This window comes from Eleutherodactylus coqui, chromosome 1, assembly GCF_035609145.1.
Source record: "Eleutherodactylus coqui strain aEleCoq1 chromosome 1, aEleCoq1.hap1, whole genome shotgun sequence".
Taxonomy (NCBI): Eukaryota; Metazoa; Chordata; class Amphibia; order Anura; family Eleutherodactylidae; genus Eleutherodactylus; species Eleutherodactylus coqui.
The window spans coordinates 279,358,295-279,378,087 of NC_089837.1; the positions used below are offsets into that span (position 1 = coordinate 279,358,295).

General features: G+C 47.1%; 1 protein-coding gene across 1 annotated transcript in view; it reads left to right on the forward strand.

The window, feature by feature from the left end:
* Window positions 1–19,793, forward strand: part of ACACA (acetyl-CoA carboxylase alpha) — an 856,108-nt gene that overhangs the window by 756,741 nt on the left and 79,574 nt on the right. The window contains exon 51 of the mRNA XM_066609221.1: window positions 1–113. Within this exon, the coding sequence (XP_066465318.1) occupies window positions 1–113 (113 nt within the window). The remainder of the gene's footprint in view (window positions 114–19,793) is intronic.

Sequence of the window (19,793 nt, forward strand, 5' to 3'; positions counted from 1 at the left end):
GGGAGGTGTTTTGGAGCCAGAGGGTACTGTTGAAATAAAGTTCAGGAGAAAGGATTTGGTGAAGACAATGAGGAGAGTAGATCCAGTTTATATTCGCCTGGCAGAAAGATTAGGTGGGTGCTTGAATTTTTACTGACACAGACAATTGTTTTCATGTGCATAAATGTTATTCAATCTATTCAATCTAATTGTAACACACACTTAAAGGACCTAGAAGAAAGCCTTGGGGTGCTTTCACATAGGACAGAATTAGTCCATGCAGACATTTCTGCGTCACAATGTTATCCCTATGAGGCTTGAATTCTGCACCTGTTAAAAAAATTTGCATCTTTAATTCAAAACCTCAAGATCCTATTCCGCAGCGGAAACGCTTTCTGCTGTGAAATTAAGGATGTCTTGAGGAATCGTTCTTCCGGATTCCTAACATACAGGGGATGTAATTCCACACCTAAAGTCTGTGGAAAAGAATGCAAGAAATTCTGTAAGATGTAAAGCAGAACAAAATCCACATCTGCACTACGTTTTGCGGGCTTATTCCGTCCCTTGTGAAAGCAAAAACTCCAGGAAGAGTAGATGCTTTTAAGTTTTTTATATGGAAATGCGTTGCCTTGTTAAGTCATCATTAAGGATGAGCGAGTGTACTCGCTAAAGCACTACTCGTAAGCGCTGCGGAATAAGTTGGCGCTATACAAATAAAGATTATTATTATTTACTCGTCCGAGTAATGTGCCTTAGACGAGTATCTCCCTGCTCGTCCATAAAGATTCGGGGACCGCTGCGGCTGACAGGTGAGTCGCGGTGGGGAGCAGGGGAGAGCGGGCAGGAGAGAGGGAGAGAGAGATCTCCCCTCCGTTCCTCCCCGCTCCTCCCCGCAGCTCCCCGCTCCGCGGCGGCCCGGAATCTTTAAGGACGAGCAGGGAGATACTCGTCTAAAGCACATTACTCGGACGAGTAGTGCTTTAGCGAGTATACTCGCTCATCCTTAGTCATCATGAGGTTTGTTTTCCAGTAATGCTTTAGGAAACCTATGTGCTCTAGCAATAGGGAGGTCCAACAGGGTAGCATTAGATAGAAGAGCTACAGTTAGTTGTGAAATGTATGGAATCTTTTCCAAGGAGAACCTATAAACTGGTCTGTAAGTCTTAAGGCCTATTTACACGCAAAGATAAGTGTTCAAAAGATTGTTTTGGATAAACTGCTAATGGACACTAATGTCCATTAGCAGCTTATCACCTTCATTTGCATGTAAATGAGCCTCCCAAAGCTGTATGCAGAGGACAGCAGGTGGTGTGTTCTTTGCATTCAGCTCTTTTGTTCTGCTTTTCGCTTAATATAATGTAATCAACGCTCCCATGGAGAATACAGCACCATGGACAGCAAACAGAGCATATGGTCTATTATCTTGTTTCCGGCTGAACAATGGATTTTATGCTCACTAGGGATGAGCGAACGTGTCCGTTACGGACACATCCGCACCCGGACACCGGCTGTGCCGAACACTGCAGTGTTCGCGCGTAAGTGTCCGGGTGCCGCCGGGGGGCGGGGAGATGCGCCGCGGCGCGGGCGGCAGTAGCGGGGAACAGGGGGGAGCCCTCTCTCTCTCCCTCTCCCCCCCACTCCCCGCCGCACCCCCCCGCGCTGCCACGGCGGCCCCCGAACTTTTTCGCCCGAACACTGAAGTGTTCGCAAAGTTCGGTGTTCGGGCGAAAAAGGGGCGGAGCCGAACGTGTTCGCTCATCTCTAATGCTCACCTAAAAATCATTGTTCAGCCGAAGAGTGAAAGATGGAAGCATATACACACAATGATTATCACTCAAATTATGGCTTTTGAGTGTTCGTTGCGTGTAAATGGGTCTTAACTTCTATTGAGACACTATCCTGCAGTATGTCAATGAAAATAGCTTGGGTTGCTTATGCCAAACCAATCCGATCAGCTCCTATGAGGAGGTAAGTTCTAGGCTGTACCAGAGAGAGTCATTGGATATTGTATACCTTGATTTTCCAAAGCGTTTGATATAGCATATAAATTGAGAATGCTTGGTCTGGGCGAGAATGTGTGTAAGCGTGTAAGGATCTGGCTCAGTGATAGAAACCAGAGGGTGGTTATTACTAGTACATATTGTTAGTGCAAATAAATCTATTTCCTATATGGTATGTCTATGGGGGTCCAAATTACTTATGTATATTCAAACTCGAACTTACTTGCAGACCACACATGCATTGGATGTGATTGAAAGTCGTCTGTTTATTCCAGTAGCAAGCAGCAGTATATATACCAAAAGACATTTGCTATGAGGCTAGAATACTCCACACTTGTAGTAATTATAATTTATTTGTTATCATTGGTTTGTAAAACAAAACAAAAATATTATCTTCTTAGTCACCAGGAAGACTTCTCTTAAGTGTAGTGGCACCATGCATGCATGATAGGCTTCTGAAAACAAAAGGTACCGAAATGTATAACAATACGATATTTAGGAGCAGGCCACTCTGACCCCAGGCCCATGAGTCTGCATTCTCTATACAGAATGTTCTAAACCATCAAGGTCCTTTTTGAACGGTTATTGTATCTCTGCAAAATTCTTGTTAAAGGAAAATGACAATGATATGACAAAGGCATTAGATGGATACAAAATGGATACAGTGTACAATACGGATACAAGATACAATATTTTCTGCCGTAATTTGGTCATCTTTACTGGTGGGGTACAAAAGGGGTCAGCATTGGGCACTATTCTTTTTCATATATTTATTAATAATCTCTTAGAAGAATTGCACAGTAAAATATCAATATTTGAAGATGACACAAAACTATGTAAAGTACCGTATTTTTGGCTCTAAAAGTGTGGTAGGGAAATGTCAACGCGTCTTATAGAGCGAAAGTGCCAAAATCGGACCCGGCCAGCAGCTGAAAAGGTTCACAAATCCTTCTCACAGAGCTGCCGACTGTTCACATACAAAGCAGACACAGCAGGAGACCAGAGCGGCCCATCCAACAGCTGATTGCTGGAGGCAGGGGAGCAGCAGGGAGCTCAGTAATTAGCTGTTGTATGGGCAGGCGGCGGCTGCTGTGGAGCCCGCAGTGTGATAAAGAACTCGTGTCCACGCAACAGCAGTGCCCCTACAACAGCTGATTAGTGAGAGGGAACTGCCTCTCACCCCACTTTCCCTTTCGCTGCCTCATCAATCAGCTGTAGGTATATAGGGCTCTCACATTTGCTGGCTACATAGCAGAGGGAGGGGGAGGGCGAGAAAGAGCTGCCTGTATGGTGTATACATTTATGCGTAGTTGTGCACAAATGTATACACCATACATAACCATAATGAACCATGCCATGCAGGGTTCCTGGAAAGTTAGGCTACAACTAATGGAATCATCATTACATTGTCACTCAGCTCTTCCAGGATGCTGAATGCCAACTGCAAAGTTTTGCAACCATATATACCACATACATTGCTGTAACTAGTCAAACATGGCATTCAGGGCTCCTGGAAAGCTGAATGACAAGTAATAACATCACCATTACATTTCTTCAAACAGATACTGGGATCTTGGTTGGTATCAGTTACTGACAAGCTAGTAGGGAAACATTGAGACTGAAGTGTGAAAAAAAATTAGTGAGCCACTTTGGCAGGTCTTTAGTCTTGTGTCTTTTTTGGCATTGCAGATCGAGGCGGTTGATCAGAGCAGAAACTGTTCACTTCTGTTCATTAAATCTCCTGGAGCACCTGGTGGGTCACCGTGCTTTAGTGGTGTGGATCAGAGCTCCACTAACTTTCAGCAATCTTGGACAGAGCCCAGACATGCCCCCAGAAAATGTTTTTTTTAATAAAATACACTTTGTTAAAAAGGAATCAAACAGCTAGAAGAAGTTGTCGTTTTAATTCAAAACACGGCATGCAATTACATCTGATATACAAATGGTTTGAATTTTGTGATTAAATGAATGGCCACCTAATGCCCCAAAGCTAGGTTCCACCCTTGGCGTATAAAAAGGCTCCCAGAGGCTACTTTTGTGTAATGGACCTCTTTTTCTGCTTGTGTAGAGCTTGATGAACATTAGTTATGCCGCTGCGACGCAATCAAAGAGATTTCACCCAGTTAACAGAGTTTGGAATGTGAGTCTGTAGATCAGTGTTTCCCAACCTTTTCAGCCTTGGGCCACCCCTGTGAAAACATTTTTACGGCACACCACCCCTACCAAAAGGGTGTGTGGTTAGGGGTGTGGCTATGGTGTGGCTTATTACGACATATTATTTTTTCCTCCATCATTATAAAAAGGACAGGGCTATTTAAATAAAACACTCAAGGGAAGAGCACTGGATGGGCTATTGATACAGATTATATTTAAAATTAACATGCTTCGGAATTAAATCCCGCACCACATGTCAATATCCACACGGGTTTTGTACAGATTGTTTCCACACCATGTGGATAATTTTCAAAATCTCATCCACTTTGCTGCTACAGCTACTATAAATTCCACAACTAATCTGCCCCGTGTAGTAATAGTGCCGTCACCGCCATGTTCGTGACCCCACTAGTAATAGCGACCTCCCATATTGGTGGCCTCGGTAGTAAAAGCGACCCCCTATATTGGTGGCCCCAGTAGTAAAAATGACGCCCTATATTGGTGGCCACGGTAGTAAAGGCAACCCCCTATATTGGTGGCCCCAGTAGTAATGGCGACCCCCTATATTGGTGGCCCAAGTAGTAATGGTGACCCCCTATATTGGTGGCCCCGGTAGTAATGGTGACCCCCACAGTGTCCGCAGTAATAACTATTGCGACCCCGGCAGTAATAGGTGACTCCTACTGCGGCTCCGGCAGTAATAGATGACCCCTATTGTGGCCCCGGCAGCAATAGTTTACCCCTATTGCGGCCCCATCAGTAATAGGTGACCCCTTTTGCGGCCCTGTCAGTAATAGGTGACCCCTATTGCGGCCCCGGCAGTAATAGGTGACCCCTTTTGCGGCCCTGTCAGTAATAGGTGACCCCTATTGCGGCCCCGGCAGTAATAGGTGACCCCTTTTGCTGCCCCGGCAGTAATAGGTGACCCCTATTGCGGCCCTGGCAGTAATAGGTGACCTCAGTAGTAATGGTGAAGCCTATTGTGGCCCCAGTAGTAATAGCGACCCCGTTAGTTATAGCGACCCCTATTGCTGCCCCAGTAGTAATAGCGACCCCAGTAGTTATAGCGACCCCTATTGCTTCCCCAGTAGTAATAGTGACCCCAGCAGTTATAGCAACCCCTATTGCGACCCCAATAGTAATAGCGACCCCAGTATTAAGTATTAACCCCCCCAGTAACAACATTAATCCCTCCCAGTAATAACATTACCCTCCCTTCAGTAATAACCTTAACCCCCCTGCCAAGCCCCCCAAGTAATAACACTAACCACCCCCTGAACCCATATACTTACCCCCTCCTAGTACTGGTGTATCTTGACACCACCAGGGAGCTGGGGGAGTATTATTGTATCTAAATGCCACTGGAAGCTAGGGGCTGAGTTGGGTTAGCAGTATTTAACGCCCCCAGTCCAGCCCCTAGCTTCCGATTGGCACTCAGTGTTCTGTACGGTCCCTTGTGGCTCCTGCACTCTCACCCCCAGATCTGGAGTCTGTGTCTCTCTGTCCCCCCGCCCCCCCCCCCCCCCCGCAACAACACTGGCAACACTGGCAGTCCACTGCAAAACTGGGCTGCATGCTGAATTGCACAGCTGGGGGGAAGTTACATGCACAGTGACAAAGAGCCAATCACCACCTAGGGGTGTGACACGGCCGTCACTCTATCTAAGCCCTGTCACACCCCTACCTGCCGGTGGTGTCAAGATACACCAGTACCGACGTGATTTCCAGCCAGAGAGCCGCAGCACACCAGGGTGTCGTGGCACCCCGGTTGTGAATCACTGATCTAGATGGTCGATGAATTGCCTGCCACCTGGGCCGCTCTGTCCAGACTGTTAGGAAGTGTTTGGACCAGTGGATGCATAAGAGTATGATACAAGGTGACTGCGCTCAGGGTGCCCTTTACCGACCACCAGTAGAGAGGACTGTCTAATTGTCTGACAAGCACCAGCAACTCCAACTGTTTTGTTGTCCGCTATTTTTTGTTGTTTTTTGGGCCCTGATGACGGCTGTGTTTATGTCTGGGGACCTAGGAGTAAGCACCTCAATCCTGCCTTTGCTGTGGTGTGGCACACTGCTCCCAAAGGATAATGTTTGACCACACACAGCAAGGGTGTCACAGGAATACCTCCACAACATTGCAACACTTCCTTGGCCTATTCGGTTGCCAAATTTATCACCAGTAGAACAAATATGGAATGATCTGGGAGACCAGTTTCGACAACCAAGGAGTTTGCACTATCTGAAGGCTTAGTTACAGGAAATGTGAACCGATAAGCTGCAGGACACCATAGACAACCTATATAGCTCCATGCACGCCTGTATCACATCTTGCATCTTAAGCTAGAGGCGGCCCAACAGGGTACTAGAACCTCCCTACAAGTGTTAAGTTTTCCACAATAAATTATACTCTTTCTCTGATATTGTAATCTCTTACTTGTATCAATGTTACAATCACACATATAAAGTTTAATTCTGACAACTTTCTAGGTGCTTGATTATTTTAGAAAATAAGTGTAGGAACAATACAAAAAACATATCTTTAGTAGCTAGAACTTCCTCAGGAAATTGGTAACTAATTTCTAACTATGGACACATGATTTGTGGTGCTTAGTTTAATTATACAGATATAAACCTGTATGAACACTGCAAATTCCTAATATCTACTTTTTAATTGATTTTTGCCTGTAAAAATATTTCGCAGTGTTCCTGCATTTTTTCCAAACCTTTTTCTTCCTTCCTGGTTTCTCACATTACTTTCGTGCCCACCTGTAAATTGCTCTTGAAGGTCACGGTTTGACTCTGTCTTCTTCATTATCAAATGAGCTTTCAAGACATTAGAATATTTTGAGCGATTTTCACGAAGGCATATGTTTATGAATGACTGAAGAGAGAATTAAACGAGCCTTGTGCCATAGATAAACATCTTCTGTAAGCTTTCCAAAATTGCTTACCAACTCATTTGTTTTCTCATATTGTTTGGCTACTTATTCAGTACAGTTGAATGGAGGAAAGATTTGTAGAATACAGGGTAATGCATTTTTTCAGATTTTTCTTTCTGGGCAATTTAAAATTTGTCAAAGTTGGTCTTCTTCTGGATCACTGCCCCTTGATATTTCACGCACTCCATTTGCCACAAACAAGCCGTGGGGTCACGGTTCATGCTGACTTCAGCAGAAATAGGGAGAGCTCCATTTATCATATGCTGCCTGCTGAATTTCTATCATTAACCAGGGGTTCACTGCCTTCTTTAACCCCTCAGACTCTAATACCTCAGGAGATTATCTTTATGAAAGTCAGTGGGGAGTTTGCATTTTTATATACTTATCATGTTTGAATTTATTTAGTTTATTTTCCAAATACTGTTTTTACAGTAGAACAGGTAGCATAAGGAAGTTTCTATCAAGTTGACTGTTCTAATGACGATCTTCATGGTAGTTTATATTTTAAAATAAATAACCTAGGGATAGTCAGCAAACAAATGTTTAGAACTTGAGCACAGATGCTGGTTACTTCCTGTCTTCATGCTTTTCTGCCAGCATATGTAAAGTAAATATATAAATAAATATATTTATTTATTTGTTTACTTTGCATACACAAATACTAGCAGAAAAACATAAAGACAGGAATCATTGTATATTCATAGAAGGAGAACATCCCACAATTTCAAATAATCAGAGATGGACATTTTAAGGCTATGTTCACACTAGTGTTTTTTTGACTGATCTAATTTTAGTAAAAACAGAAACCAGCATAACAGAAAGCATTCCTCCTAGTCGTTGGGTGGTTGTATAAAACAGATCCATCAAAAAAAGGACAAAAGGCTTTCTGCCCAACGTCCATTTTTCAGCATTTAATACAAATCTGTTTTCTTGTGCAGCCTACTAGACGTGGTGGTGGTGCTAACAACTGAACCTCCACACTTGTTCTTTGTTGCTCCTACTCCATAGGAGAATAAGAAGGAGAAAAATAAGAAGAATAAGCACAAAGAAAACATGCAAGGTCCATGCAGATGTTGTCCTTGGTCAGATTTTAAGACCCCAGCACTGCAAGGCAACAGTGTTAATGACTGAACCACCATGCTTGTCCTTTCTTCTTCCTTCTGCCCCTTCTTCCTTTTTCGCCTTCCAGAGAAGGAGGGGAAGAAGAGGAAAGTGGAGGAAGAGGCATGGCAACCACTCAGCACCCTGCGATCTTATCGCACGGGGGAGGGTGTGGGGGGGAGGGGGTGGAGGGAGCTGTGTGGGACCTGCGAACATCGATTGATGTTAGCATTTAAATGCCACTGTCAGAAGGGACAATGGCATTTAAAAGGTTAACAGCTCTGATTAGCAGTGCTGCTTATCTGAGCTGTTGCGGACGGGTGTCAGCTGTAAGAAACAGCCGGCACCCGCACTCTCTGGATCCCCCTTTATACACACCCCGAACTTCCAGGACGTAAATGTATGACATGTAACATTAAGGGGTTAAACCAAATGGCTAGCGAATAAGCCACAATTTCCATGCTTGCATGAAATTAACACTTAGAGAATGAATTATTGTTCATCGTTCAGTTGTTGGCAGTGTTTTCACTGAACCCATCCCCTTTTTTTATTTTTTTTTAACGATAATCGTTCCAAGTAAAAGCACTTTAAGCTACATTCTCCACTACTATGATGCAACCGACCATGCAAACAAAAGTCTTTTCTCTCTGATGAGATGATGCTGAAAACGGAGGGAGACGCAGTGACCTCAAATTATGGGGTATTCTGAAATCTGTGGCACCAGAAGATCTCAATGATGCAATAACAACCATATTCAACATTTTATTGGACCGCCCCCCTGCTACAACCATAGAATTGGACATGGTCCACTGCACAGCGAGACCTCACTCTAAGGATCCCAACTGGCCCAGAGACGTTGCATGCAAAGCACAATTCTTCAGACAGATGGAAGATCTCTTGCGGTATGTCCAGTAACGGGGCCCTATTTAACACGCTGAAGTGTACATCACCATCTTTCCAGACTTTCCAAACATCCTATACTTGCGAAGGTCCATGAAAGCTTTGCTGGAAGATACGCAACAAGCTGGGGCCTCTCATTGGGATCACCCCTTAATGTTCCACTCAAGAAAGTGAAAAAAAGTTAGTTTCAGCTGCCTTCATGGATCGGATCCATGAGGGCAGCTGAGCGTACTCACCCCCATCCCTCGCGATGTCCCACAGCAATCTAGTCCAGAAGGAACCTGACGCCGCCTTCTGCGAATGCGTGCCAGATGTATGGCATCACCCGCAGAAGGCTGGGAGATTTGAAATCTCCTGGCTTCCAGCTAAGGAAGGTAGACTGGAGATATCACTGAGGACCGCAGTGAGCTGTCCCCAGACCCACGATCCTCATTGTCCGATGGATAATAGCGATCATTGGCAAAGTAAAAAAAAAGGTAAAGTTTCAGCTCCCCTCATAGATCGGAACCATGAGGGCAGCTGAAAATACTCACCTCCATCTTCCGTGATGTCCCACGGCGACCTGGACCTGCCGCGGGCTTCTGCGCATGCGCCAATGTAGTGCACAATTTGAAATCTTACTGTGCCTGGCTTTAAAAGATAGCCGAGTGCAGGGTGATGTTATCCACTGCGATCATAGAAAGTAAAAAAAAGTTTAAAAAGTTAAAGTTTCATCTCCCCTTATGGATCATTTTACATACCTAAGGTCCTCGGTTGGGATCTCTTTATCCATGGACCTTACCTCGACTTATGAGCATGTGCCTGTAAGCAAAATGGTGGACGCATGCACAAAAGTCGAGTATTGCCCAGGACATTTTAAATCCCTCTGCTCCTGTCTACCAAAGGTAGTCGAGATCCTGGAGATTTCACTGGGGGCCACGGAGAGCGGTCCCCGGTCACCGGTCACATGATTGCCGTTATCCAATGGATAATGGTGATCACGGAAAAGTTTTTTAAAAAGTTGAATTTTTATCTCCCCTCACCAATGCGAGGAGACCTCCTTATAACTCCGACGCGATCCTCCCCCCAGACCTTCCCCGACTTCTGCGCATGTGCCCGCTGGCAAAATGCTGAACAGATGCACAGGAGCTGGGGAAGGCCCAGGAAATTTAAAATCTCCTTGCTCCTGGCTACCAAAGGTTGCTAAGAGCCTGGAGCAGTAATCAGTGACCTTGTCGAGCGCTCCTCGGTCACGTGATCAAAAGGTAGCCATCCACCTTAGGCCAGTCTCACAGGAAGAGATATTCCGCAAGTGTTTGATCCGCGGTTATACGTGGTTCAATCAAATGCATTGGCTTACACAATTCCGCTCACATTAGTGGGTCGGAATTACGTAATCCACACGCAGAAAACAGAACGCAGCATGTTCCATTTTATTACAGATATCCACAACATAGAGCCCATTGTGCTCTATAGTCACTGATATACCAGCAGCCCAAATGTACATTGTGTACTGGCTGCGGGTACTCGTGTCATCGCTATGCAGTTATGTGCAGTACATTACGTGGCTGTACGCATGACCATGACCGGGCTCAGAGCTGGGATCCACCACAGAAGGCTGAGATCCGCAAGCAGATTCCATATGGCCGTGTGAGCCCGGTGTTATTTAGATCGCTACCTATAATACGTAATTTACAAGTCCCTGGGAATTTTCACCTTCTGTTTGAGACCGCTACATCTAAGCAAGCTTCCGAAGCCTTACAGAGCATCACTGTCAGGACAGTGTCCGGGATATGGGGGTCCCTGAGATATCCCGCAACCCCTGTCCCTGCCTACTTGCCCCCCTGGGCTAACCCCCAGGGCGACAACTGGGCGACGGTCCCTACCCTCACTAGGGAAGCGGGACACGGGAGACAAACAGACACTGAGACAAGCAACGGTAGAATGGTCAGACAATCCGGGTAGGCAACAAGAGGGTACGCAGTACGGAGGGGTCAGGCAAAAACGTAGTCAAGTCCAAAAGCAGGTGTCAGAAAAGCCGAGGTCACAAGAGCAGACAGGATAAACGCGGGTGCAGCTGGAGAACCAAACTAACACTGGCGAGGCCTGAGAGGAAAACACACCTATTTAAATGCTGTCAGCGCTCCCGCCCCAGAAGCTGATTGGGGCGGGGAGCCTGACAGCAGCAGGGCTAATCAGGGCGGTGCTGGGGACACGCCCCCAGTCTAGCTGCACAGACAGTTACTAGGGAAGCCAGCCTGGTAGTCAGGACACTAGAAGCACCAGCTGCCTCCCTAGCAACCCGGCGGCGACCAGTCTTACAGCGGCCCGGGGAGATCACAAGAACCGGGGTACCTCTGCGCCGCGCTCCTGTACCCCGGGTGGCCGGACCGGTGGTGCGGGCACGGCGGCCCCGAGAGTTGCCGGTTCTGACAGTACCCCCCCTTCTACGGGGGTACACCGGACCCCCATGGCCAGGTGCGGGCTTAAGCGGGAAAGCCCTGTGGAATGCCTGGACTAGGCGTGGCGCATGAACGTCCCTGGCAGGGACCCACGTCCTATCCTCAGGGCCAAATCCTCTCCAGTGGACCAGGTACTGCAGCCCACCTCTAACCCGTCGGGCATCCACAAGCCTTTCTACTTCATACTCCAGTTCCCCCTGTACCAGAGAGGGAGGAGGCGGGTTCTGGGTGGGGAGAACTGGAGTCACATACTTCTTAAGCAAGTTCTTGTGAAAAACCTTGTGGACCTTCCAGGGGTCAGGAAGTGCCAACTTATATGACACCGGGTTGATAACCTGAGAAACCGTAAATGGGCCAATGAACCGAGGAGCAAGTTTCAGGGAGGGAACCTTAAGTCTCAGATTCTTAGATGATAATAAAACCTGCTCCCCGACCACAAAAGGTGCAGAGATAGTACGTCTTTTATTTGCGTATTTACGCAGTTTCTCTTGGGAACCCTGAAGGTTCTTACGAACCTGGGCCCAAACTGTGCACAGTTCTTCGGCGGATATGTCGGCGGCCGGATTGTTCGAGACCAAAGGAGTAGAAAGCGAGAACCGGGGATGGAACCCATAGTTACAAAAAAAAGGTGACAGTTGGGTCGACGAGTTACCATGGTTGTTAATAGCAAATTCGGCGAGAGGTAAGTAGTTGGCCCACTGATGCTGGTTATCAGAGACAAACAGTCGCAGATACTGGATAAGTTCTTGGTTCATCCGTTCCGTTTGTCCGTTACTCTCGGGATGGAAAGCGGAGGAAAAGGACAAATTAACGTTTAGATTTTTACAGAAGGCTCGCCAGAAGCGAGCGACGAACTGAACCCCTCTATCAGACACAATATCCTCGGGGATCCCATGTAACCGAACAATCTCCTTGATGAACATCTCAGACAAAAGTTTGGCGTTAGGCAACTTGCCAAGTGGAACAAAATGAGACATTTTGGAGAAACGGTCAACTATTACCCAAATGACCGTATTCCCCAGCGAGGATGGCAGATCAGTAATAAAATCCATGGACAAATGGGACCATGGCCTGGACGGAATGGGCAAGGGCAGAAGAGGCCCCTCAGGACGTCTCCTGAGGTTCTTCCCCCTTGCGCAAACCGGGCACGCGGACACAAATACCCGTACATCCTTGGCCATGTGCGGCCACCAATAGAGTCTGGCCGCTAACTCCAGAGTACCCCTGATACCGGGGTGTCCAGCTAGGACTGAAGCATGTGTCTCCTCTAACACTTTCAATCTCAGTGACAACGGGACAAATAATTTGCCTTCCGGAAGGGCTTCAGGAGCGGATTGTTGAGCGGCGTGAATGAGAGGTGAAAGGTCGGAGGAGACAGCAGCGAGGACCACCCCAGGGGAGAGAATGCTCTCAGGCTCCGGCTCGGAAGGTTCCGGAGAACCAAAACTCCTAGACAGGGCATCAGCCTTGACATTCTTAGAACCGGGTCTATAGGTAACAACAAAATTGAACCGAGAGAAAAACAAGGCCCAGCGGGCTTGCCGAGCATTTAACCTCTTAGCGGAATCTAGATAAGTGAGGTTTTTATGGTCAGTGAGTACCGTAATCTGGTGATGGGCTCCTTCCAAAAAATGCCTCCACTCTTCGAAAGCCCACTTAATCGCCAGCAATTCCCGGTTGCCTATATCATAGTTCCGTTCGGTGGACGAAAACTTCCTAGAAAAATAGGCACACGGTCTAAGGTTGGTGAGAGTGGAGGGACCTTGGGACAGTACCGCTCCCACACCAAACTCAGAGGCATCTACCTCCACCACAAAAGGACTGGACAGATCCGGTTGTACTAGGACAGGTGCAGACGAGAACGCCGCCTTTAGGGTATTGAAGGCCCTCAGAGCCTCAGAAGACCAGGTCCTCACATCTGCCCCCTTTCTGGTGAGGTCCGTTAGAGGTTTAGCCACCACGGAGAAGTCTTTAATGAATTTGCGATAGTAGTTGGCGAAGCCGAGGAAGCGTTGAAGGGCTTTCAACGACCCTGGCTGGGCCCACTCCGTGATGGCCTTCACCTTTTCAGGATCCATCTGGAAGTCGCATGGCGTGATGATATACCCCAAAAATGATATCTTTTGTACCCCGAAAACACATTTCTCGAGTTTAGCAAACAGCTTGTTATGTCTGAGTCGAGCTAGCACAGTCTGAACGTGAGTATGGTGACTCGGCAAGTCGGAGGAAAAAATCAAAATGTCGTCTAGATATACAACCACGAACACCCCCATGATATCCTGAAACACTGAGTTCATGTACCCCTGAAAAATGGCGGGGGCGTTACACAATCCAAAAGGCATAACTAGGTATTCAAAATGCCCGAGGGGCGTATTGAAGGCGGTCTTCCACTCATCCCCCTCCCGAATGCGGATGAGGTTGTATGCTCCCCTGAGATCAAGTTTAGAAAACCATCGGGCACCAGCGACCTGGTTGAGGAGGTCAGGAATGAGTGGAAGAGCATACTGGTTTCGGACTGTGATTTTATTTAGCTCTCTATAGTCAATACAGGGCCGGAGACCCCCATCCTTCTTCTCAACGAAGAAAAACCCGGCACCCACCGGGGATTCTGAGGGCCGGATGTGCCCCTTGGCCAGGCTGTCCTGGATGTAGTCCCTCATGGATTCTCTCTCTGGAACCGTAACGTTATAAATGCGGCCCTTAGGAAGTTTGGCCCCAGGAATCAAGTCTATTTTACAGTCCCATTCCCTATGAGGGGGCAGAGCTTCAGATAATTGTTTGGAGAACACGTCAGAAAACTCGGAGAGGTATTCTGGTAGGGGGCTCCCCTCGCAGGTGGAGATTCCCACCTTCACCGCACAAAGGTGGTTGGCACAGCGGGGACCCCACTTTACCAGTTCCAACGTGTCCCAATTTACTACCGGGTTGTGCTCCCGGAGCCAGGGGAGGCCTAGGACGACGTCCACAGACAAATCTCTCATCACTAGAAAGGTGCAGGTTTCCACGTGTAAGGCTCCTATAGTAAACCTTACTTCAGGGGTCACCAGATTAACCACCCCTGCTTGCAAAGGAGTGGAGTCCACTCCTGAAACCAGAATCGGAGTTTCTAAACGTAACAAAACCCCGGACAGTTGAGCAACGAAATTAAAGTTAACGAAATTAGCCGCAGCCCCCGAATCAACAAAGGCTTGCCCAGTACGGTGGAAAGCATGAAATTCTAGGGTGCAAGGCACTAACATTTTGGACAACACAGGGAGTACCTTGGCTCCTAGACCGTCCCCCCGACAACTGCCTAGGAGCGGGAGTTCTTCCTGCCGTGGCTTCTTAGCGCAGGTAGCAATGCGGTGACCCGGCTCCCCACAGTAGAAGCAGAGGTTCTTCTTCAGGCGGTGTTCCCGTCGTTGCTCGGGGTTCACGGCTCCCAGCTCCATGGCCTCGGTGGTGGGAGGGTAAAAGGTCGGGTCAGTCGAAGAAGTAGACGTGGGGAGTGGGGTGGTCCGAGCGGCGTGTCTGGCCCTCAAACGTCGGTCGGCTCGAATAGCCAGCGACATGGCTTGCTCCAGGGTTTTAGGCTCTGGGTGGGCCACAAGTAGGTCCTTGAGACCCTCAGACAGACCGGTCAAAAATACGTCTTTTAGGGCGGCATCGTTCCACCGGGATTCCGTACAATGTTGACGGAATTGGGAACAGTAGTCCTCCGCCATCTTACAACCCTGGCGCAGGGCCAGAAGTTTGGAGACTGCGTAGCCCGCCCGGTCGGGTTCGTCATAAATTTGACCCAGGGCGGAAAAAAAGGCGTCAAGGGATAGTCGGGCTGGAGAGCCAGCTGGTAGCGAGAAAGCCCAATTTTGGGGCTCTCCCCTCAGGCGGGTAATTACGATTCCCACTTTCTGGTATTCAGTACCAGAGGAGTGGGGGCGGAGATCAAAGTAGAGCTTGCAGCTCTCTCTAAATGCAAAAAACTGATCTCTCTCTCCGGAGAAGCAATCCGGAAGCGTGGCTCGAGGTTCTGACATCGTTCCTGGAGCGGACGAGGGCTGCATGGGACCTGCAGCTGCCACTTGTTCCCGTGGCTGCAAGCGGGCTGTTAGGTCCTGGGCAAGGGTCGTAAGGACCTGGACCTGGTTCGCTACAGCCGCCACGGCCTCCATCGAGGGGCTCAAAGTTGCCGGGCGGATGCAAGGGTCTGACCTTAGTTCGGCCAGTGTTACTGTCAGGACAGTGTCCGGGATATGGGGGTCCCTGAGATATCCCGCAACCCCTGTCCCTGCCTACTTGCCCCCCTGGGCTAACCCCCAGGGCGACAACTGGGCGACGGTCCCTACCCTCACTAGGGAAGCGGGACACGGGAGACAAACAGACACTGAGACAAGCAACGGTAGAATGGTCAGACAATCCGGGTAGGCAACAAGAGGGTACGCAGTACGGAGGGGTCAGGCAAAAACGTAGTCAAGTCCAAAAGCAGGTGTCAGAAAAGCCGAGGTCACAAGAGCAGACAGGATAAACGCGGGTGCAGCTGGAGAACCAAACTAACACTGGCGAGGCCTGAGAGGAAAACACACCTATTTAAATGCTGTCAGCGCTCCCGCCCCAGAAGCTGATTGGGGCGGGGAGCCTGACAGCAGCAGGGCTAATCAGGGCGGTGCTGGGGACACGCCCCCAGTCTAGCTGCACAGACAGTTACTAGGGAAGCCAGCCTGGTAGTCAGGACACTAGAAGCACCAGCTGCCTCCCTAGCAACCCGGCGGCGACCAGTCTTACAGCGGCCCGGGGAGATCACAAGAACCGGGGTACCTCTGCGCCGCGCTCCTGTACCCCGGGTGGCCGGACCGGTGGTGCGGGCACGGCGGCCCCGAGAGTTGCCGGTTCTGACAATCACTTTTTACAACCCTTCCCTTCCACTAAGGTCAAGAAATACCCCCAAAAAAGCAATGGAGGAGGAGGGATACCCGGTTTTATTCCCCCATGTGCCCACCCTAACCAGGCCTCCGTAATTACCCCTGTTTTTAGACATACCACACAGTTTACATTATTACTTTTATCTAAGATTTAGTGAATGCCAAAAAGGAGTCAACTTTTTTTCTGCACAAGTGTGCAATGGGGCCTGGAATTTATTCAGTTGTGCCTTGAAATCCAATGGGTGTTCCCTCCATTATAGGCCTAGCCATGTGTCCTATCAGTAGATTGGGGCTACAATTGGTATGTTTCTGAACAAAGGACAAACAAGGGTATCCATTTTGGGGTGAAAGTCTTCATTCATATGTGTGCTGTACAAAGAAATACTTTTTAAATTGACACAATTGCCAAAAGAATGAAAATGTAATTTTTTCATTCTACTTTGCTTAGATTCTTTCAAAAACTGTTGGGTCAAAATACGCAGTACACCCCTAGGTGAATTCGTTAAAGGGTCTCATTTTCAAAATAGGGTCATTTGTAGGGGGTTCTCCTTTGTTTTGGCTGCTTAAGGGGCTCTACAAGTGGGCAATGGGGCCTAAAACACCTTTAAGCACAATGTTTGTTCTGAAAGCCACCAACTGTTCCTTTTAGTTTAGGCCAAGTTGTGCATAGAAAAATAATATTAGGGCCACAATGGGTATGTTTCTGAACACAGAACAAACAGGGTTATCCATTTTAGGGTACAAGTATTCATTCATATGTGTGCTGTGCAAAAAAAACAGTTTTTCAAAATACCCAATTGCCAAAAAAATTAAAATCATATTTTTTTTCCTTCTGCTTTGATTAGATTTATTTAAAAAACTGTGGGGTCAAAATACACAGAAGACCCCCTAAATGAATTCGATTAGTGATCTAATTTTCAAAATGAGGTCATTTGTGTGGGTTTTCTATTCTTTTGGCCACTCAAGGGCTCTACAAGTGCGCAAAATTTCTGTTCTAAAAGCCACCAGCTGCTCCTTCCGGTTTGGGCCCCATTGTGCATAGAGACATAGGATTTGGGCCACAATGGGTATGTTTCTGAACACAGGACAAACAGGGGTATCCATTTTGGGGTGCAAAGCCTCATTTCCATGTGCACTATAGAAACAAACATTTTGAAATGACATATTTCCATAAATTCAATTTTTCTCCTTTCTAAATTGCATTAAATCCTGAAAAAAAAAACTGTGGGTCAAAATACTCATGACACCCTTAGTGAATATGTTATGGGGTGTATTTTTAAAAATGGGGTAATTTGTGGGGGTATCTATCATTCTGATACCTATTAGCCCATGCAATCTTGGCTTGGTGTAGGAAAACAAAATGTTCCTCAAAATTTTAACAAAGTTAAAATTTCTACATCTCCTAAATGGTAAAAAAAAATCTAATGTTTTCAAGTGTGCTTCCAGAATAAAGTAAACAGATGGAAAAATATGTCAAAAATGTGTACAGTATGTTTGCACATATTTGACATGTTGTAGTTGAAAATGTGAAAATATTAAACTTTTTTCAAAATGTTCGCAATTTTGGAGCTTTTAATAAATATACAGGAATTCTATTGGTCTATTTTTGCCACCTAAATGAAGTACAATATGTGGCAAAAAAAACCAATCAGAATTACTTGGATATGAAAAAACCTTTACAGAGTATTTCCATTTTAAAGTGACACATGTCAGATTTACAAAATTTGGCCTGGTCATTAAGGCACAATCAGGCTTGGTTAATAAGTGGTTAAAGAGTCTAGATCTTAAAATAGGCATTGTTATTTTGGCAGCTTGAGGGCTCGACAAGTGTGCAATGGGGTCTGAAGTACCTTCAAGCTAAATTTTTATTCTGAAATCCACTGGCTGCTTCTTTCGTTTTGGGCCTTTGCATACAGACAAAATATTAGGGCCATAATAGGTATGTTTCTAAACATTTGACTAACAGGTGTATCCATTTTGGGGAGCAATTCTTCATTCATATGTGTGCTATACAAAAAAAAAACTATTTGAAATGAGATAATTGCCAAAAAAATTTAAATCATAATTTTTTTTCTTTCTGCTTTGCTTAGATTCATTCAAAAACTGTGGAATACGCAGTACACCCCTAGATGAATTTTGGGCTGCAAATCCTCATTTTCATGTGTACTATAGAAAGAAACCTGTCTTTAAAAAGGCATATTTGCAAACATAAAATTTTATTTTTTCTCTAAATTGTATTAACTCTGGAGATGAGCGAGCACCAAAATGCTCGGGTGCTCATTACTCGGGACGAAATTATCGCGATGCTCGAGGGTTCATTTCGAGTAACGAACCCCATTGAAGTCAATGGGCGACCCGAGCATTTTTGTATATCGCCGATGCTCGCTAAGGTTTTCATTTGTGAAAATCTGGGCAATTCAAGAAAGTGATGGGAACGACACAGCAACGGATAGGGCAGGCGAGGGGCTACATGTTGGGCTGCATCTCAAGTTCCCAGGTCCCACTATTAAGCCACAATAGCAGCAAGAGTGCCCCCCCCTCCCAACAACTTTTACTTCTGAAAAGCCCTCATTAGCAATGCATACCTTAGCTAAGCACCACACTACCTCCAACAAAGCACAATCACTGCCTGCATGACACTCTGCTGCCACTTCTCCTGGGTTACATGCTGCCCAACCCCCCCCCCCCCCCCCCGCACGACCCAGTGTCCACAGCGCACACCAAAGTGTCCCTGCGCAGCCTTCAGCTGCAATCATGCCACACCACCCTCATGTCTATTTATAAGTGCGTCTGCCATGAGGAGGAACCGCAGGCACACACTGCAGAAGGTTGGCAGGGCTAGGCAGCGACCCTCTTTAAAAGGGGCGGGGTGATAGCCCACAATGCTGTACAGAAGCAATGAGAAATATAATCCTGTGCCACCGCCATCAGGAGCTGCACACGTGGGCATAGCAATGGGGAACCTATGTGCCACACACTATTCATTCTGTCAAGGTGTCTGCATGCCCCAGTCAGACCGCGGTTTTTTATAAATAGTCACAGGCAGGTACAACTCCGCAATGGGAATTCCGTGTGCACCCACAGCATGGGTGGCTCCCTGGAACCCACCGGCGGTACATAAATATATCCCATTGCATTGCCCATCACAGCTGAGGTAATGTCATGTTAAATGCAGGTGGGCTTCGGCCCTCACTGCATGCCCCAGTCAGACTGGGGTTCTTTAGAAGTGGACACATGCAGTTACAACTCCGTGTGGACCGACAGCATGGGTGGGTGCCAGGAAGCCACTGGCGGTACATAAATATATCCCATTGCAGTGCCCATCACAGCTGAGGTAACGTCCGATTAAATGCAGGTGGGCTTCGGCCCACACTGCATGCC